General features: G+C 33.3%; 1 protein-coding gene across 4 annotated transcripts in view; it reads right to left on the bottom strand.

Annotated features, from left to right (window-relative positions):
• The window catches only part of FER (FER tyrosine kinase), a 406,586-nt gene that overhangs the window by 256,414 nt on the left and 127,028 nt on the right, over positions 1-23,144 (bottom strand). Inside the window, exon 1 of one of the 4 annotated variants that reach the window (XM_045197638.3) lies at positions 4,063-4,200. The exons of the other annotated variants lie outside the window; for them this stretch is intronic. Within the exon in view, the coding sequence (XP_045053573.1) occupies positions 4,063-4,200 (138 nt within the window). Of the gene's footprint in view, positions 1-4,062; positions 4,201-23,144 lie in introns of those variants that run through there. 4 annotated transcript variants of the gene reach the window in all.

The raw sequence follows: 23,144 nt of genomic DNA, 5'->3' as shown, positions 1-23,144 counted from the left end.
ATTTTTATATATTTTATATATACATATTTATAAATGCAAATTGTGGTAGCCAGATTTTCAAATATTACAATATACCATAAAGTCTGCTGATATACTAAAATTCTTCTACCTTAATATTTTAGTGTCACACAAAGTCTCATGGTCCAGAAGCAATTCATTACTTTTCAAAATATATAAGCAATGAAAATGGTAGTAATATGCTGAGTCATATTTTTCTATATTTATTAAAATTTTATTTATTCTTTCAGGCAAAACTGCATTCAGCTATACACAGCCAAAATATGTCTAAAAGTAACCTACACAAACAAGGTGTTGTTTCTCATGAAAGAAGCCTATAAAGCAAGTAGTCCAGAGCTGGTACCAGTTGCTCAAGAGGGACAAAGGCCAAAGATCTTTCTTTCATCTTAAAAAAAGTAACCTTGACCTAAACTTGCTTACCATCTACCATCCCTCGGTCAATACTCTTTTTAGATTGATTAACACCAAAACTAAGGTTTTGGATGAGTCTTTCATTTAAATGCTAAAGTCATCCCAAATGGCTACAGGTAGAAAAAGAGTGAACCAGAAAACACATTCTTTAACAAATGAAGAGGAATGAATAGAAATATGAAAGAGGTAAAGGAGTAAATGTAGTACAACTCAATTCCAAAGGCTTGAAACCTCAGAGGCTTTCATGTAAGGGTGAAGGAATAATAAAGGCAGCATGGGCCCTCTGTATGTCTTCCTTGGAGAAGTGTCTGTTCAAGTCCTTTGCCCATTTTTTAATTGGGTTGTTTGTCTTCCTGGAGTGGAATCCTGTGAGTTCTTTATATATTCTGGGGATCAGACCCTTGTCTGAGGTGTCATTGGCAAATATGTTTTCCTATACTGTTGGTTCTCTTTTCATTTTAATGCTTTTTTCTTTAGCCATGCAGAAGCTTTTTATTTTGATGAGGTCCCATTTGTTTATTCTTTCCTTTATGCCCCTTGCTTTAGGGGACGTGTCTGTGAGGATACTGCTGCGTGGAATGTCTGAGATTTTCCTGCCAATGTTTTTCTCTAGGACTTTTATGGTATTACCACTTATATTTATGCCTTTTATCCACCTTGAATTTATTTTTGTGTACGGTGTAATTGGTGATCGAGTTTCATTTTTTTGCACATAGTTGTCCAGATCTCCCAACACCATTTGTTGAAGAGGCTATTTTTGCTCCATTTTATGCTCCTGCCTCCTTTGTCAAATATTAATTGACCAGAGAGACTTGGGTTTATTTCTGGGCTCTCTGTTCTGTTCCATTGGTCTATCTGTCTGTTTTTATGCCAGTACAAGGCTGTTTTGATTACAGTGGCCTTGTAATACAGTTTGGTATGAGATATTGTGATCCCTCCAGCTTTGTTCTTCTTTCTCAAAATTGCTGCAGCTATTCAGGGTCGTTTACGGTTCCATATAAATTTCTGAAATGTTTGTTCTATATCTGTGAAATGTGTCACTGTTACTTTAATAGGGATTGCATTGAATCTATAAATCGCTTTGGGTGGTATGGCCATTTTGATGATGTTAATTCTTCCAATCACCTTTAACTGGAACATAATCAACAGAAGAAAAAAGCAAACAAAATATAACCAGAGACACTGAAGTTAAGAACGATCTAACAATAGCCAGAGGGGAGGGGGAAGGGACAGTGGGGAGAAGGGTTTTCAGGAACTACTATAAAGGATACATGGACAAAACCAAGGGGGATGGTAGAAGCAGGGGAGGGAGGTGGGTTTGGCTGGGTGGAGTAGAGGGATGGGGACAAAATGCAGACAACTGTAATTGAACAATAAAATAATTTTAAAAAATAAATAAATATAGGCAGCATGGGTACCACTTCTAAATGCTGTGATGTGGGATATGGGAGAATGAGTAATGTACTCTTGAAAAGGAATTTTGCTTACCAAAATAAGATTCCAGAGGGCACAATAAAAACTTTTGAGATGAACAGCTCTATTAGGATGCTTTGGAAAAGTGAAAATACAGTAAAGCCTGGATCTGCAATGTACAATACAGAATTAAAATGACACACTACTTGAAGGAGAGAGCGGGTAGCGAGCAACAGCAACGAGGCAGGGAGTGGGGGTGGTGGGTCACCAGAAGACAACAAACGAGGCCTGGACCTGGTCCAATTTCCAGAGGAATCTAAGTTTCTGGTAAAAGAGAAGGCTCCTGTCTAAAATTAGCCCTTATGAGTTAGTATATAACTTATGGTGATAAGGATTTACTGGTAACATCATAAAGTAATATCAGACAGTAAAAACAAAAGGAGTCAGGACATCCCTATGAACAGAGGATAAGCACTGACCCCATAAGAACACAAAACCCTCCTTTGATCTATTCTGGTATGGAGTCACCACATAAGCTAAAGTGTGTGAATCTGAAAATGTGTGTGTTGAGTAAGTGTAGTAACATCTGACTAAACATACTGAAATGATAGATGTTTCAGTAATTAAAAGTATATTTACATATTTATCCTGAATCTAAAAAAAAACTCATTATATTTAATGAGCATTATCTAAGAGCCAAAGATCAATCATCATAGCTATGGGTGAAGGTCACAGATATAAGAGTTCAATAAGCATTTACTGTTGAATTGTTTTAAAATTTTAAGACAGTGTGCATCCCCATATTTAATATATTTCTGATTATGGTCACTGATCACCAGCAACACAAAGACGTATCTTATTTCCTATAGGATAAGGTAAGAATAGTGTAGAGTAATGTAGAAATGGACATAACATATAATTAAATTTTAGTCTTTTCCATTTTATTTTGAAAACATACAGTAGAGCTGATACCAAAAAATGAAACATGAATGAAAACTAAGAAAATTAAAAATAACTTCAAAAACAAGAAATAAAGAGCATAAAATTATTTTTTTGCATATCTCATCTTTTTTTTCAAAACAAGTATATAAATACAAAAAATATCAAGTAAAGATCATAAAAGAACATATAATCAGAAAGTGGGGGGTGAAAAGGAAACAAGAGTATTTTTAAAGCTACAGAAAATTAGAATTATACAGGTCACTAGCTAGCTTTGTGTATCACAAATTATCTTGGGCTTCAGAGACATTATTATACATAAAATGATAGATTGGACAAGATGATACCAATGGATTCTACATCCTATAAAATTTTTATGACTCTAAAAGTCAAGATAACACAAAACTTACAAATATAAGAAATAATTTTAAACATATGAATAGTACTTTAGTACAGGACTAATATTTAGAATATCACAACTTAAATATTTAATTCAGTAGCATTAAAACACACATTTATGTCTTTTACAACTCTCTTCACATATAAAAATATGTATGAAGAAGTATAATCATTGAACATTCTGTTTTTTTCATTTGCCATTCTTATTTGAAGGCCAGAATTTGTTTTTCCTAATATAATCTGAAAGAATTTAAAAGAACGATAGCTTAAAACACAGGAGTCTTAATTAAGGGACTTGGAGGATGCAGGTGATTAAGTTTAAACTGTAAAATACATTCTAGGTTACCAAATTAAACCTAAGAAATGATTATAACATTAATATTAAATAGTATATATCATAATAAAAAGCTTTATCTGATATTATTAAGAAAATACTATTTTCCTTAGCTGACAGAAATGGAAAATAAGGTAACATTGGGCTCATCAGCCAGTAAGAAACTGAAATTTGGAGAGCAACATCTTAATACCATCACAGATCTTAAACTGAACAATGCTTCTTCTCACATAGCTAGCAAAACTGCACTCATTTCCCTTCCCATGTTTTGGAATAGTAAAAGGCACATATTTGTCTCAAATCTGAGAGGTGAATCAAGGAAAAAAATAAAATAAAATAAAGTACAAATTGAAAACAAGCCACATTCAGTGGGCTCGGCTTGTTGTCTGAGTGATGATATTCCCTCAAATGAACTGTGTCTACTGTCAGACTCAGAAGAAAGATTAGTCTTCCCATTTGAAGCAACAGCAGGAAACAGATGATCTGCTGGACTCTTCACTCATTCCTGGGCCCTGACTAACAGGGCCGGAGACAGCCTTCCCCCTTACCTGATCTCTTCTGATTTCTGACGTAGAAGGAACAGAAGCCTCAGAGCTGTACTTTGAAGTACACGCTTTACAGAATTTGGAGTCACAACTAGGATCCAGTCTACTCCCACAAGAGGAACATCTATTTTTCTTCTCCATCTCAAATCTCAGCCAAGTGCTGGCAATGGTAGGCCCACAGAAGTCAATTTGTCCATAGATTTCCTCTTGGGCCAGAGCCAGCTAGAGAGGACACAGATCTGAATCTCCTGTTTGACACTATCTCCCCCTGTTGGCATGGAAGTATACAACTCAGTTCCAGTAAAAGGAATTTCCATATCCAACAAATGTTATTGGTTAATTGAGTAATAAAGAAAAACACCCTCATGCATTAAGTGAAGACCCATTACTTAAGAAAAAAGTCTATTTTCCAACTGATTTCTTAAATTAGATAACTTCCTTTTTTCCCTATAGGCCTGTAGAAGTCTTCTACTTTAGGAACTTGGGTCTTGATAACTCTGAGAACAGATCAGACTTTCAAGTACTTTTTAACAAAAAAATTTGCAAACTACTGTGCTACAAAGCTTTTCTCAAGCCAGGGCTTTTTAATTAATTTTACTGAGGTATAACTCTCCAATGCCTTAAATTCTTCAGATTCAAAGTAAAAGAATCTAGATTATGCACAAATAATCTTTAAGGTCTCAACAGAAAATTTTTTTTAATTTCCTTGCAGCAAGAATGTGTTGAATTTAACAACACACAATAAGAAGCAACAGAGTGTTTGGGATACTTAAAATCATAAATGTTTAATCTGAAAATAAGGCTTATATTTTGATAATCTGTTCTATAATTAATTTATATGTAAATCCTTGATTTATTCATCTAATTTTTTTTTAAAGATACTATGCAGCCACTATGTGCTAGATATATTGAGGTACTACGTATAATAGTCTTTAAAACAGATCAAAGTTCAAGAAACTTTATGGAAATAAGAAAAACAGAAAACAACTGAGACCTACTACACAAAATTCTTATTCAATGAAACTTTCCTGGGTCATGATTCTGACATAATATCTCCTCCTTTAAACCCTTTGCCCCCTTTCCAATTCGATGCACTTAAAAAAATAATTAAGACTTACCTCTCTGCAAAATTTCCTAGTTCTCCATTTTAAATATATCCACACTTTGATTTTGTTGTCCCTAACAACTATTCATCTTTATATCATGTCTACCAGTGAAAAGCCCCATTGTATTGAGAATAACTTTATAAACTGATACATCTAATAAATATTAACAGACAACATGGAGTGGAAGGCTTCTTATGAGCCAGGCATTGTCATAAACATTTTAGGTGGATTATTTCATTTCATACCCCACAATAACCCTATGAGGTAGATTCTATTACAAGCACTAATTTACAGATGAGAAAACTGAGGCACATAATACTTAACTAACTTGCCATGGTTACATGGCCAATTATTGGCTAAGCCACAATTCACATCCATGCAACTGTTTTCCAGAATCAATGCAATTAACTATTGGCCTATGCTTCTTGGGTTAGATCCCTGCTCTACCTCACCAAAAGTACTCTCTCACCAAAAGGAATCAAAGAATGTATTAGCAATTTATTAATTATGTGTTTTTGCTACAGTTTGTTACATTCAAAAATAATGTATATTGATTCTCAATATTCTTTACTTGATCTTATTTTTCCCTAGATCATTTAAAAAATATTATTTGGATTTTTACATCTATATAAATTTACTTATAGTTTCCTATTTTGATCTTTTATTTCCTGTATGGTTTTATCAATTTATTCTTTCAATATTCATTTACCATTTAGTAGGTACCTGGCATATAAATTCACAAGCTCAAGAAACCATAGAACTTTAAGTCTGGAAATAATCTTGGAGGTAAAATGAATCAAAATTAATGTTTACAGTCAAGGAATATAAAATCAAGAGAAGCTAGATTTCTTGCTTCTTGGTCTAGTACAGAGAAAAACTAATTCAGGTATTTCTCCTACAATCAGTTGTGCCTACTGGTTTTGCTCCTCACAATTAGAAAACTTGGTATCATCTAGATACCCCACTAGGCAGTCTTCCAGATCACTAATAAAGATAATAAACACAGCAGATGTTGTATAATATCCTTGGCCTTCTATAACAAAGTACCACAAACTGGGTGGCTTAAAACAACAGAAGTCTATTTTCTCACAGTTGTGGATGCTAGAAGTCTGAAATCAAACTGTTGGCAGGGCCATGCTCCCTCCAAACCTGCTAGGGGAGGACTCTTCTTTGTCTCATGGCTTCTGCCAGTTCCAGGTAATCCTTTGCTAGTGGCAGCACAAATCCAATCTCTGCCTCTGTCTTCACATGGCTGCTGTATTCCCTGTAGTCAGTCTCTCTTTTCTTAAAAAACACAAGTTATATTGGATTAGAGCCTATCCCAGTGATTTCCAAACTTTTCATCTCATGGCACACACAACGTAATTGCTAAAATTCTGCACCATACCAAAAAATATATTTTTTGCCAATTTGAAGAAAAAATAGGTATAATTTTGATTCATTCACATGGGATGGCCATTATTGTGTTGGCTGTCATCATTTTTTATTGGACAAATCTAAAGGAAAAGAGGTCAGTGCCCATGACTAAATAATCAGGTACTGCATGTTTTTTTGTGTGTGTTTCTTTTTTTTCCACTTATTTATACATTTATTGGTTGATTCTTTTTTTTAAGTTAATTTATTTATTTTTATTCAGTTACAATTGTCTGCATTTTCTCCCCTTCCCTCCAGTACTGCATGTTTTAAAAATTCTTGTAGCACACCGGTTGAAAATCGTTGACCTGATTTTAATGAGTTCATCTTAACTTGGTTGCATCTATAGACTTCCCAAGTAAGATCATATTCATAAGCACTGGGGACTAGGGTTTCAACAAGCCTTGGGGGGGGGGATTCAATCCATAACAGATATGATCTTTAATTTCTGAGGTACCTTGATCTTTATACTCTTTCAGTTAAATAAATACATATTTATTCCGACCCTTTGATTTCTGATTTTTAAACCTATTCTTGGGCCATAGTAAAAGCATATTTCCCATTCAATGGTGAATTAATGTTTAAAATCTTTTGTAAAGAACATTGTCAAAGTCTTTTCTAAAACCTAAATAGATAGTGTTATATATGGTACTCTATCACCTTCATATAAAAAAGCTGTAAGAATAATCAGTGAGGTGTAATTTCTTCCTTAAAAATGTTCACATTGCCCTAGGTTTTATCTTATTTAAATATTTGATGACTGTATTTGTTATTATGAATTCTAAGAGTTTGTCCAATATTCAAAAAGTATTTACTGAACCTCTTCTTTGTGCCAAGTACTGCTGAAATCCAAGGAAATAGTTGTAAACAAAAGAGCCTGTCTTCTTAAAGCTACAGTTTTGGGGGCTAGTGGGGATAATAGGGGAAGAAAATAGATACTAAAAATGTACATATATATATATACATAAACAAATATCACAATTAAATGAATTAATACATACAAATACACGTTATAGTATTTAATGCATAGAAATGCTTAGAATAAACATATCACATAGTAAGTGTTAGCCAACAAAACAGTACTAGTAGTAGTAGAAAAGACACTAAAAGTGCTATTCAAGAAGTAAAAGGGGGCTACAAGATAAATAATGATGGCAGAGATAGAGGGATAATAAGAGAGCCCATTATAGCTAGTGTTGTTATAAAGATAACTCAATGGAATGACCTTTGAGCTGAAATGATGAAAAGAAGGAGATTAGTGCTATGAAGAACTGGGAAAAGAGTATTTATTAGACAGGAAACAGAAAGGTCCTGAGATGAGAAGAAGCAAGGCGTGCTCAAAGGGCAATAAGACCAGAAAGGCCCAACTGTGGTCGATGAGAAGGAGTGGTAGGCTATGCTGGAGGGAGATGGGCAGGCACAAGATCATGCAGTTGGTGTTATGATAAGGAATGGTATAAAGGTACACATAGGGATGCCCCTGGATGGTCATAAGCAGGATATACACAAGATCACAGTGAGATGACTCTCATCACTGTACAGAAAATGAAATGTAGGGAGGGCAAGGGAGCAACTAGGTAGTCTCACTGGAGTAGTCAAGGTCACAATTTATTTATGTTTTATTAGGATAACCATAGTGGAGATGCTGACAAGTGGTAAGACTTGGGATATATTTTAGAAGTAGCACCAAGAGAACTTGTTGATGAAGTGGAAGTGAGATTTGAGAAAGCGTGAACGCAAAGGTGATTTATAAGATTTTCACTTGAAATCTGACTAAAGATGATACCATTTACTAAGAAGTAGAATGCTATGAGAGCAGCAGATTTCAGAAGTTTGAGATTATCAGTCCAATTACTGAACGAAATCATCAAATTCTAAGCCAATATTTAAAAATGAAGTTCACTTTAAGTGTCTTATTCATATACCAGATAATACAAAGAATTTAAAAGGGTACAAATAACTAAAACATTATTTTTACATATTCAAGAACTCTGTTATAGGGGGATAACTTTTGGTAGGCATGTTAAAAATAGAAAACCTTCACATATAAATTTCAAAACTGTGTGCATTTATTTAATTTTATTTTTATTTATTTATTTTTTATTATTGTTCAAGTACAGTTGTCTCCATTTCCCCCCCACTCTCCCCCACCCCAGTGATCCCCACCTCCCTCCCTTGCTTCCACCCCCCCCCCTTGGTTTTGTCCATGTGTCCTTTATAGTTGTTCCTGAAAACCCTTCCCCCTTTTTCCTCCATTATCTCCTCCCACCTCCCCTCTGGTTACTGTCAGTTTGTTCTTAATTTCAATGTCTCTGGTTATATTTTTTAAACACAGGTGAAAAAATATCTCAACTTCAGAAATTTGGTTTCTCTGACACTGAGCTCCACCTGCTGGTAATTTCTTAACTTTAAGATTTACACTATAAAAAATAATTTAAATATGTTAAAGTGAAATATAGCCTCAAACAAAAATGTACTGAAAAGCCATATTTAGGAGACATCATTGTAACTTTTTCTTTCTTTATAGTTACCATTTATTGAGTTTAGCTATATGCCAGAAATTATACTAAACATACTTACAAACATTATCTCATTAATTTTCAAAATAATTCCATGAGGTTTCTATGAATTATTCCATATTTTACCAACAAGAAAATTTATCTTAGCGTGGTTGTATGACTCTCCCTATGGTCATATATTTAATAGAGTGGATTCCAACAAAATTTTCTCTGACTGCCAATCTGTTGGCTTAGCAAACAGGCAACACTGCCCAGAGAGAATTTAAACTATAGTGTCACAAAATTTTGAATTTAAATCTGCCACTATGATTCTGATCAAATTCCTTGATCTCCTCAAGCTTCAATGTTCTTGTCCAAAAGGCAGGAATAACACCTTTCTTGCAGGATTGTTTGCCAGTAATAATATTTTATTTATAAGGGGTCCGGCACAAATAATGCCCCTTTTTTATTACAAAATCATAAGCATGTAATTCTGTAACATAACAACATCACACTCAAGCACACCATATGAAATTTTAGGTGAAATGTTCAAATAAAAACTATAAATTATTACATCCATATTATTACCCTACCAACCACACTCAAGCAGGAGTTACTTCTGCCAGACCCTGTATATATATATTTATATATAAATACATTTATTAGCACACTACCAATTAGTTTCTTTTAATAATTCTCCTTAAATGACATATTAGATCAACCTAACACATGTGGTTTTATACTGCTACATATTAATGGATCAAAGTAACTGTCTCTTAAAAATAAACTTTTGGGGAATTTTAAATTTTAATAGACATTCTTTGTTCAGAAAAATCCTCCCCCTAAAATACTGAACATGTTTCAGATGATAGCTAGATTTTCGGCACTCTTTATTTAGCTTTAAAATCTGTAAAGTGATTATACACAAAGCCAACAAAAACATCTACAAAGTGAAATTAAGAATAACCAGGTAGAAAATAGAGACATCAATAAGTATGATAATATGTCAGAGCAAAAGTTAAATTTAAAAAATGATAAATTCCTTTTAATTATTAGTAATATTTCTTAATTCTAACAAGGGGTAAGCTTTGAATAATTTTGTGGGGGTTATATTTTTACAAACATATAAAATTTATTTTCATGTATCTATCTAATAATTTTCAAAGAAAATGTAGGTCTTCAAAAAAATGTTTAATCAGTTAATGAATTTACCGGTAAGTTCTTCCACTTTTACATATCCACCTTCAAATAAGTACAGAATACCTGCAGTGGAGAACTCTTCCCACGTAATGCTTACAATTATCCATTCCATATATAAATTGCAGCTAAAAAAATGGTATTAAGAGAGAATTGCTAAAGGCACATCCGTTCATCCATTATTCCAAGTCTAGATTATATTCTTGGATAAAATCAATTCATAGACAGCTGCATTCTTAGACCTTCACAGAACTGACTTTGGTGTGTACCCTCCACTTCACTGAAGGATTCTAGACTCTGCAAGAGACGGCCTTTGAACCTTCCTGCATTAGTTATAGTGATATTGTCAAGGGCACTCTCATCACAAAAGTCCATCATAAAGCCTCTAGTAAGAAATTCTATTAGCACTAAACACAATGGAAAGCTTTGCTTCTCCTGCAATGTGACATGCTTTCTTTTATTTAATAGTAAGTGTTACATGATTTTTATCTACCTTTTCATTTTGGCCTTTGGGAAGCTTAGAGACAAAAAATATAATAATAGTTCTAGTGTAGTAACTATACATGCTATGATCTACACGATTTTCCCCCCAGTCTTGATATCCTGTTACAACCTCTATTCTTTCCCTATCTAATTTATTTTCTATCTATATTTTGCTGAATTTTGTTATTATTAGCTACCTCAAATATTGTGGGGACTAAGGCAGAATATAAATTAATGAGTAAATAAACACAGCATATAAACTAGCAAATATTAAATCTATACTAAAAGCCTTGCAATGTGAGGTTTACAGATTCCCAGACCTAACAGTCTTTTCATTGAACGATTTTAAACAAAAGTCTGCTTACCTAGAGTTGGCAATATCATGCCCCCTGCCATCTTCGGACCCCTAGCACAGTCATTCCATTGGGCCGGCTTCCTTAGAAGTGATACAGCTGAAGATTCAACTATCAGCTCTTTTTCTACTTCCTACCAATCAGTTGAAAGACTCTACAGAAAACTGGAAGGACATTTGTGTTCTTTGGTGTTTTAGCTTCTAATTCCAAATCACATTGTACAGTTGCTCAGCAAGAAGTCAAAGCTGGCTGCGACTTTATGACATTAGGATATGGGAAAGAGGCAACATTCCTGAAAAACAGCCAAGAAGCCTATACAGAATGGCACACAAAAATTAAGTTAGGCTTTCAAATTCCTAAACAAATTCTCCATTTGTTCCTCAAATGGAGAACAAAAAAACAGTGTTTTTCACAGTATGACTAGTTCATGTTGGTTTTACTTCTCATATACCAAATATCTTAAGTATCTGCACAAATTACTCCATCACCTTAAAAACATGGTGTATCTTTCAAAATAGATACAATTATAATTTAATTCCCCAGCATGATTTTCAAAATTATAATGAGCAAACACTACATTAAAATGAGACCTCTAAATTGCACGTTGTCATCAAATGCTAGAAAGTACATAGATACTAATTTCTCTTGGTAAGTTAAGCAGCTAGTGAAAACTCAGAATCAATATGTTTGTATAGCATATCTATATCATTAGAATGTTCTTTAAAATAGAAAAAAGAAACCTCATGCATTTCCATCATTATCAAGAGACTGGCAAAAAAAAAAAAAAACCCTTTCTGATTAAATACATTTTTATTACACTAAGACAATTATATAAATAAAAGATAATAATATAAAATACTCGTATCATACTAGAAATTGCTACCTGGTCAAAACGTAAAACCCCATGTTCAATTAATTGTTATTAGGTGTTTTTAAGATTGTATTTATTTATTTTTAGAGAGAGGGGAAGAGATGAAGAGAGGAAGAGAAACATGGATGCGAGAGAGGAACATCCACTGGTTGCCTATCATACGCGCCCTGTCCGGGGACTGAACCCTCAACCCAGGCATGTGCTCTGACTGCAAATAATCAGGGACCTTTTGCTTTGTAGGATGATGACCAACCAACTGAGCTACACTGGTCAGGGGTAATTATTATTAGTTTTAAATTCAGAAATTAAATCCTTGAAAACATGATCAAATATAATATGAAATTGATTAGTTACAGAAATCATCTGTATGACTCTATTATACACAAAGGGAAGATGAAAAAGGAAGAGTACAAGTTTTCAAGATGGTTTGAATTTCTTCTTATAACATCCAACCATGAGTGAACATGATAGAGTTATCTATTTAGCAATTTTCTTTTCTAATAATACTTCTGCACTGGAAACTAATAAATGACAAAGACTATGAATATTTTATGTCATAAAATTGAAAAATGCTTAAAATATCAAAAAGTAATTATTATAGATATCTATAATAATTAACGCTGCTAACATAAATTATATCTAAACACTCATGGCATTATTAATAGCAAATTGAAGTAACTGTATGTATAATGCAAGTCTATATTCATACATATCCTAGACCCACAAATGCTACAATAAATTATATTTCAGATTTCTGTTCAGTGGGATAAATATCAAAATTTTCCATTTTATCTTTTTCTTATTAAATACCACCCAATAAAAACCTCTCAGAATCAATAACTTAATTTGGTGATAATCAAATAATTAAATAAAAACAAATTTTCTTAAGGTTTTATATTTGGCTCTTGACCTAACACTTGAAAATGAGAATGGATTTTACTATCTGAACCGCAAATTGTATCCATGTGTTAGATTTCACTGAAATATAAAGCAAAAGTTTTGACACTCAAGTTAGCTTGATTCAGTAAATACTATTTTATTTTAAATTCACATACTTACCTCTGACATCTTTTCTCTATATCCTTTCTGATTTAATTTTTACCTACCTTCTTGTTTCTGTATTTTGTTTTCTCTACTGTCCTTTACCTTTCATCTTCTTTACCTTCCTTTATTTTTCTTCCTCCTACACCTGTTTCTCCTGCTATCTTTCTTCTGTCCTTCCCTTATCATATCTCCCATTTTTTCCTCTTTTTTGATTCTCCTTAATGACCTCAGAGGCAAAGAGCTGGGTGGAAAGAAAAAACTTCCCTCCAAACCCAAATTTTAATTAGTACAGCATAATTTATCCTCTGACCAAAAACACAAAAGACTTTTGTGGGATAAGAACAATGTTTTGGTTTCATAGATTGTTATCTAATAGGAAGAAAAAGAAATAAGAACCATTTAAACTGCCAGAGTTTCAGAATGTGGCTATATAAAACAGCTAAGATTCTAATGACTCATAAATTAACTAAACTTCTTAAAAGACAACTAAAGCTTTCTCTTTTTTTATTTAAAGATTTTATTTATTTATTTTTAGAGAGAGGGGAAGGACAGAAGAGAGGAATAGAAACATCAATGTGTGGCTGCCCCTTGCACACCCCCTACTGGGGACCTAACCTGCAACCCAAGCATGTGCCCTGACTGGGAATCAAACCGGCGACCCTTTGGTTTGCAGGCTGGCACTCAATCCACTGAGCCATGCCAGCCAGGGCCTAAAGCTTTTTCTTATCAACTGGATTCCACTTGACTCAGCCTGACCACATCTAGTAATCCTGTTCTTAGTTTTTTGGTCAGTGATTTCTGAAACAAGCCATCATTCATAGTCCCCATACTACTTCATTTCAGCTACCTCCCAGGCTACCTGCCCACCACATATCCTCTTTGCTCTAAGCCCAGTTGTTTCCACCTGCAGCCTTCCAGCATTCCTACCTATAGTACAGAAAAGAAGTCAGACCGAGAATTTCAGTTCAAGTCACAGAATTTTCATTTAACATCCATGGAAACATGGGTTTACTGTCCCCTTTGATCCTCTTCCAAAAATATTTGTGAAGCATGCCTTATGTTCTAGGGTACTAGAACCAAGAATAATTTATTATCTTCAGGAAGTCCATAATCTAGTAATTTGAATAGACTGTGATGGATGAACACCACAGGGCGCCTGGTGAGACATAGAAAATGATTATAAGAGATGACATATTTATAATGATAGCATAAATGAAGCTGGGGCACTTTCATTCTCAATGCTCTTATCTACTGGCCTCTCGGACATGCTCCATCTATTAAGGTATTTATGAGTGGTTTGTGATCTTTTTTTTTTTTTTCTTTTCAGCTCAATCCCTAACATTATCATGGCTGCTTTTATACCCAAGGCATCAGAGTTCCTTGGATATCTTCATCTCCAACAATTCTCATCCATGCTCAACTTTAGCATCATATCTGCTATTCATAACCTGGGACTTACCAGTCAGAACTGCTTCATTTGAAAATTTGAGACCACACTTGATAGCTTCTTATAAACCTCTTACTAATTTACTCCAACAACACTTGATTCTTAAATTACATTGGTACAATCAGCCCTAAACTGCTCCAAGATTATTCTCCCAGGCATGCACTCTTTATACCTTCCTTCCTTTCCTTTTCTTTTTTTTCCTCTTTCTTCCACAGGGAAATATGACCAGATTTGTTCTGATCTGGAGGCCACAGTAGTTGATGACAAACAAGTTAAATAACTTATTATTTTCTAATTGCATTTTTTAGTCATTATTTTCATTACTACTTGGAATTAATAATTTTTCCATGTTTTTATTAAAGTTTATACTCCTCTAATTATTATAAATTCTTTATTCATGTTCTTTGCCCACTTTTAATTGGTGCATTACTTTTTTATAATTTGAATGATTCACTTAAATATTTAAAAATATTAATCCCTTGTGATACGTGCAACACATATTATTCCCAGATTTTATTCTGCAATTTAATTGTTTTCCTACATAAAATATTGTTCATTTACCTTTATATTTTCTTTAGTTGTTTTGCAGCTGTATGTTTTATATTTGTGTAATAAATCTGAAATTTATTTTTGTGGCATAAGATTAAGTTATAAATTGATATTTATCAAGTATATAAAATAATCCTTTGTTTTCATTAAAAAAATTTATATTCTTATATTAAGATTACACACACACACACACAGAAGGGGAAGGAAGGGGAGAGACAGAGAGAGAGAAGAGAGAGAGAGAATGAATGCTAGTTTCTTTGGCCTCAGTATCCTCTATTAGTCTATGAACATTCTGGTTTCTTAACTACACTGTTTTAAACAACATAAACTTCAAGTTGTTCAAATGTTGGGTTTCTAACATCATCAATATGACAACATTAATTCCAGTTTCAAAATGAAGGCAGATAAAAGAATCTGAAAATTATTTATATTATTGTAGTCCTCTCATCACCTACCATATAAATATATAGTAGTGTAACTGATTCTTTTTGATTGAGTTGTGTCTCCTTCCAAGGATGAAATGATTTTTTAAGCAATTTTGAGAACTTATCTGGAAGAATTAGCCTCCATTCTAAAACATCTCTGGCCCTGGCTGGTGTGGCTCAGTGGATTGAGTGCCAGCCTGTGAACCAAAGGATCGCCGGCTCAATTCCCAGTCAGGGCACATGCTTGGGTTGCAAGCCAGGTCCCTAGTAGGGGGGGCACAAAAGGCAGCCACACAGAGATGTTTCTCTTCCTCTCTTCCTCCCTTCCCCTCTCTCTAAAAATAAACAAATGAAATCTTTAAAAAAAAAAATAAGAGGTCTCTGGCTATATTCTGACAGAGAAAACTTTTCCCTATTCTAAGATCTTATCATTCATCTGAGATTTGAATGGTAAACCAGTTAGTTACTTTAAAAATTAACAATTGGGTCAATCTTTTAAATATTAACACTAGGAAATAATTGTCCGCAGAATACCATAATACAAGAGAAAATTTATTAGGATTAAAAATTCTTTCATTAGCAACCAAATGAAGCAATAAATGATAATTTTACCTATTCTCTTTATGAAACCTTTCAATTAAAGAAATTGATATATCATAAAAGTAATTTTCCAAATTCAAGACAAAAGACTAGAGATAAAAATATATAAATCTTCTCTCCATGCAAGGTCAAATACCTACCCACAATTCAAGCCAAAAGATGAAACCATTTCACACATAAATTTTAAGACAAAAACTATTCAGTTTCATGGAAAAATTAGTTAATAAATTAGGCTAGAATAACTTCTTTCTGATTGAAAAAAAATTAATTTTTATTTTAATTTTAAAGGAATATCCTGAACATGTCATGCAATGGTTTATATGCTAAATAGTTGTTTTCTCACTGATATATTTTAATCAGAGTAAGAAACAAAAACAAAACTATATAAAAGAATGTATTATATTCATTTATCAAAAAAATTTTAGCTATTTCATTATTCACATTATGAAAAAGTAGTCATGTATCTAAATATCTTTTTTCCTTCTTCAGATTGATTATATTTCTCCTATGTCTTTTCAAACACTGTATCTGTACAAATCTACAATTCAATAGTCTGAAGTGTTTTTTTTATTTTATTAATGAAAAATAAATGCCCATTAACTGTCTACCAGTTAAGTAAACAGTTAATCCACAGGGAAGAAATCTAATTAGTGTGTAAATAATAATGATTTCCCTGGAAATCTAATTAGTGTGTAAATAATAATAAAATTGTTAATAAATTAAAATGTTTTATTATATGTAACATTTTTTGAGAGAATTACATGACTCATTAAACTTCTCTGCTTTCATTTTCCATCTATATCTTGAGTGGTATTCCAGCATTACCAATTTCCTTGAAACTGTAGATTTGGGAGTCATCAATTAATGTTTAAATCATGATTGATAGAAGGAAAATAATTCGAACAGATACAACAAAAAGAAAAGGACTGAAGGTCAAGGGCTAAGGGCCAAAGCCTGAGGAGTATTAATGATCGATTTCATCACAGCGCTTAACTGTGGTGTTTTCTTGTTAATTGGTTGTTGATTGTACTTTTCTCCCTGTTGAATGCAAATCTACGAGTGCAGAAACTGTGCCTATTCCAGGATGTCTCCATCCATGGCACAAAATAGCCATAGAAGTCGGTTAATTGTATTTATAAGGCAGAGGAGCAAAGAGGAGAAATGGAGACCACAGTCTACCTCCGGCAGAAGAAAAGAGGAAACAAATGGAAAGGAGAGGGGAGAGGAAAGGGACAAAAGCCAAGTGTGTACTAAGCTCCTTCCTAAGGATATATCTGGGGCTCAATAATGTGACTTTGCCCTTGCATTCATTCATTTAGTCCTGATAACAATCCTGTGAGGTACATATTACTATCCACATTTTATAGGTGAAGGAAAGAAATCACCTAAAGGCAATTATCCAGATGATTTGACTCAAATTCCCACATTTTCTCCACCCTGCCCTGATACTAAAAAGAAAGCATTTAAATAATACTAGGAGAAAGGGATCAACAGGGTATAAAGAAAAACAGGCTTCAACTGAATGAATGAATAAAATGATGGTATGACATAAATTAAAAACAAGGAGACTTATTTTTAAAAGGCAATATGAGTACTAAAAGCTGCTAATTAAATTGTCCATAACTGCAAACTTAGAAGAAGATTTTTTAGAAATTAATAATCATAATCTAATAGTGTTTAGAATTTTTTTCTTTCATTCAAACTATAAAAAGAAACTGGCATTAAAATAATGTAATTATGAGTAATATTTTGTGTAACAACTACTTTGTGCAAAATTTTAAACACAAATTTTAATACTGTGGGAGAAGAAAAAAGTGAGCTTTGAGTAGTTAAATTACACTAAAAATTTCCCTGAAAAATTTGCTGGTCAACTCTATTGCAGTCAGTAATACATAACTCATAAATTAATTTTATAATACTCTGTTTAAAAATATATTATGGTAAAGGACAACAAATATTCAATACTCAAATACAGAGTAGATTCCAAACATACCTATCATCTAAAAATTAATAGCATATATTTAAAAATATTTATGTTTAATGAAAAGAGTATCAAGAGTAAGGAATAAAGATTAACAGAGAAATAAGTACACATAAAATCATTATCATTTCTGTGATATCAAATATCAGCTAAATAAAAGACAATAATAGTTTAGTAAGTGGCAGGCACTGTTCTATGTGCTTTAAATGTGCAAACTGAACTATTCCTAACAACAAGCCCAAGAATGTTACATTCTAATGCATTCAGTGCTTCTGGAAGGTTACCTATGAGGTAGGCAACTGAGGGACTAAGGAACACTTAGGCCCTTGTACATGTACACATACTACCTATTAAGAGAAATTAATTAAGGCCCTGCCTTTACAAATAAGAAATAAATAAGATAATCCTGCAGAAAAATCTAAAATTCATACTTAAGAACTCAATATCTACTAATTAAATTCCATGTGATCTAAGGTACCTGAGAAAAAATGAAATGGAATTTTATGTTTTAACAGCATTTTATAATATACAAAATATGTTTACACACATTATCTTATTTCAGTGTCATAGAAATCCAGCCAGATGAGGTGGTTATAGATTCCTTTAATAAATTATGATACAGTTGGTTCAAAGCACGTGCTGTTATAATATAAAATAACTAAATTACTCAGGATTGAAAAGGAAGTCCAATTCCTCAATTCACCAGATACTGATTGAAAACTTATATTCTTAAAACTGGGCAGCTAAAAGAAAACATGAAGGAAAATGATGTTTTTAAATAAATAAATAAAATGAACAGGAACGTCAGCCAATGTTGACTCAGGTATCAGAAAATTCTTGCATTTTCAGCATTATCTAGGGCAGCTAACAAAGAGTTCACCCTCCTGATTTACCCCAGAAGGCATATTCTTCCCTGCCAAGCTAGAACTGAAGCTGAAGAGAAAATAATCCTTGGGTTTATAGAGCATTTAAACAACTCAAAATGCCTTCAGAATTATTAGCACATTTAACCCATCAATAACCCAATTACATAAGACAGGATTTATCTTCTAATTTGAGCCCTTCCCAAAGTGTGATCCATTGTATGGTTGTCCCTTCAGGACTCTATTTGGAAAGCGGTTAGGCCAATATTTCTAAAGACTCTGTATTCCATGTTATATTTCCCCTCTTGGGCACCTGATATTAAAAGTTTAGAAAATTACTGCAGTCCATACTGTTTTGCCTTAACCCAGCATGTACCAAATTATTTCCCCGTAAAACACTTCAAAGACACCAAATTCTTTTGAATTTCCATTGTACCACCTCACTGGTCTCTCCTTCTCAGTCTCTTAGTGATTCCTTCTCTCCTAGACCTGTTATGTAAAGGGCTTCTGAGCTGCTTTGTTTCTTTCCTTCTCTATCTATCCTCACTTGGTGACATACCAGTCAAATGATTTTAAGTACCATCTGATGCCTACAATTCTCAAATTTATAGCTCTAGCTCAAATCATGCTCCTGAACTCCAGGCCCAAATACTTGTTTTTAAGAAAGATAAATCTTGTTCTTCCTCAAAGCTGCTCTATTCATGCACTTAAAACAAATTCCATTCTTCTAATGTCCCTGCTAAAAACCTTAAAGACACCCTTGACTCTTTTCTCTCATACTCCACATTTAAAACACAGGAAATGTCATCGGCTCAATCTTCAAAATATATCCAGAAGCTGAGAAGTTCTTGGCACTCTGTGCCATTATCCTTGATCAAAGCATCATTTTCTATTGCCTGGGTTAGCATTTTTCCATCTTTGCTCCCCTTAAGTATATTCTCAACACAGTTACAGTGATCCATTTAAATCAAAACTCAGAGCATGTCATTCCTCTGTCATAACCTCCTCCCCAACCCAAAGACTTCCCATTTCACACAGGGAACAGCCACAATCCTTAATTAGAGTCTGCAAGGCACTAAGATCTATTCTTCATTACTTCTCTAATGGCATTCCCTGTATTGCCAGCTTCCCCTCCACTCAGACCTTCTTACAGTACCTTGAACAGTCCAAACATGTGCCTATCTTACAGTCTGCAAGGAATGTACCCTCTGACTGGAATGTTCCTTCCCCAGAAATTAAGTAGCTTAATAGCTCCCTGTTTCAAGTCTTTGTTCAAATGTCACATTCTCAATGATGCTTATCCTGACTTTTCATTTTAACACTGTGTCCCAACCTCTGACCCTCTAGACCCCCACCCCTCTACCCTACTCTGTTTCTACACCTTGACATATATTATCGTCCATTATAAATAATTATTGTGTGATAATATTTATCAGTTTCTCCTTTGTATTTTGGCCAAAATTAGACATGGTGAAAAAAGACAGAATTAGAATCACAACTCTTCCTGACAGAGATGATTATATTATCTGCTGCAAACATTTTTAAAAGGTTTCAGTAAATTAATAGATGGGCTTTAATTTTCATCAAATTACATTACCAAAATAAACATCGATACATCATTAACCTGACTATGTAATCCAAACTCTGATTTTACACTTCTGAATTGCCTTGGAATTTTTATAAGAATACACAATCTAGGGCCCACTCATTTTCAGTGGTATAGTTTTTAAGGCACTATAGTTCCATTGAAATATTCACCCCTGAAGAATTAGTGTTTTGGTTAACTCTGCCATTAATTAGGATCATGTGGAATAGTTAATTGTCTCTCCACTCTTCATAACATTTAAGCCAGTTTTCACTATTTACCATCACATCATAGTTTGATTTTTAGTTCTTTCAAATCTTCCAATATTCAACTAAATCTCCTTATTGAAATTTTACACCACTTATGAGGATGAAATTTATAAAGAGGATGGATTTGCTTATGTTAATTTCAGGCTTTTTAAGAAATATTCATAAAATAATGCTTAATTATGCAAAAAGTTCACTTATATAGGTCGGAGTATTATTAAGTTTTTAAAACTATGCATTGCAAATATTTCTGCTTGTTTTATAAAATACTCTGTAAAATCACATCAATTGTCATCAATTTGGGGAATGACTTAGTTATAAAATGTTATTTTATTACTTTAAACTACATACAGTTGTATCTCAGGACTCATCATTAATGCGTTCTGGAACTCGTGACAAGTGCAAAAACTGAGGAGTACTCAAGTACACAAACTCAAACACAAACTCAAGGAGTGATGAAGATTTTCTTTTGCAGTATGGCATCGTCACTCATACAAGTTCTAGCAAGTGCAATGGAGTTCAGAGCAAGCGCCAGGTGCTGAAACATTTTTTTCTCGTCAAAATGCAAATGCAGGGTTTGATGAGTTCTGAAGCTGATGAGTACCAAGATATAACTGTATATTATAGTATTCCTTTGTAATTTCCTTAAAGAATTATTAAAGTTACTGCTTCAATGAATATATGATATATTTAAAATTAGATTTTCAACTATTTAAAATAAATTCAATGAAGTGAAATATATTATATCACTTTGTAAAAATTTACAAGGTATTATCGTTATTGAATAAATTGTTTTAAGAGAAAATGTGGAAGTGTCAGGAAGTATAGAGTTTGAAATGTATATACAGTTTAAACTTTATTATACATTCTCTCTGAAACATTATTTATTCATTTGTTTAAAAAGCTTCTGTTCAATGATTATGAAAGATAAAAAAGCCTAAATGATCACGAGTTCTAATAAATAAGAATTAATGAACTAGTATTATTTTATTTTATTTGTTAAAGATTTTCTTTATTTTTAGACAGAGGGGAAGGGAGGGAGAAAGAGAGGGAGAGAAACATCATTGTGTGGTTGCTTCTCACACACCACCTACTGGGGGCCTGGCCCACAACCCAGGCATGTGCCCTGGCTGGGAATCAAACTGGCGACCCTTTGGTTTGCAGGTGGGCACTCAATCCACTGAGTCACACCAGCCAGGGCAACTAGTATATTTTAAATGTCAAAATGAAGTTTTTAGTTGTAGTTATCAAATGGGGATATGCTACAACTAGTAATTTTAATAACATCTTTTTTCTATCATAATAATGCCAACAGGAGGTCATATGCACACAGAATTACTAAAAATAAGTTAGATTGCCAGTTTTAACCTATCTGCCCCTAAATAAAGCTATAAAGAAACCAATTTTTTCAACACCCACATGGAGACAAGGAAATATTATAAGCCACACTAAAAAACAAAACATTTACTAGCTAAGGGTTTCAAAAACAAAGTAAAAGAAAAAACTTCAGAAGTTTCTCTGAAGAATGCACATTATGCCAGATATTACACATTATCCAGGATCATAAAGTAAGAACAGAACCTCAGTAGGGTCTTTTTATCTGACAGGACAGTAAAGGAGAGCAAAGAATTATAATTAATCATTCACAATATAATGTAGAGATTACTATGACTCAGTTAATAACAAAAATAGCAATAATCACAATATTTTAGATACTTCATATTCATTTCCACGTTTATCATATTTTCAAACACAGATTTTTTCCCCTGAGACATTTGGCTGTTTAACACTCAAACTACACTATTCAGAACCACATAAACTAAAAATTATTAAATATTAACTATAACATCTATGATGGTTCTTAATATAGACTGCACCCAGCTACCCACAGGAAAAGCCAAGGATAGAGCTCAGGCTTTTTCAACCTTGGCACTACTGACACTTTGGGTTAATTTTTTGATGGGTGTGTGGAGGGTGGGGCTGTCCTGTGCATTGTAGGGTGTTTAGCAGCATCACCAGAGTCTACCTACTAGATAACAATAGCAATTACTAACTGTGAAAATCAAAAATGTCCTGAAAGATTACCAAATATCTCCAGGGTAGGGGAGTAAAATTGCCCCTTGGTGAGAACCACCAACATAAGATGAAAGGAAGAAAGGAATGAAGGAATAAAGGGAGAGAGGAAAAGTATTTTTGTACTAGGCATTCTTAAACAGTTAATAAAACTATATAAAATGTTTAATTTCTAGTTAGTGGACTTAAATGTGTTTATTGTAGTTTAAATATATTTGTAAGGAAAAAAAAAAACCTTACTCTGAAAATACAGATAAATAAGATTCTACTGTTCTTAAGAAGAAAAAATTAATAATAAATAACTTTCTCCTTATTTCTTATTTCTATCTTA

The sequence above is a fragment of the Desmodus rotundus genome, chromosome 1 (genome assembly GCF_022682495.2).
Source record: "Desmodus rotundus isolate HL8 chromosome 1, HLdesRot8A.1, whole genome shotgun sequence".
Taxonomy (NCBI): domain Eukaryota; kingdom Metazoa; phylum Chordata; class Mammalia; order Chiroptera; family Phyllostomidae; genus Desmodus; species Desmodus rotundus.
This window is presented reverse-complemented; position numbering and strand designations above follow the sequence as displayed.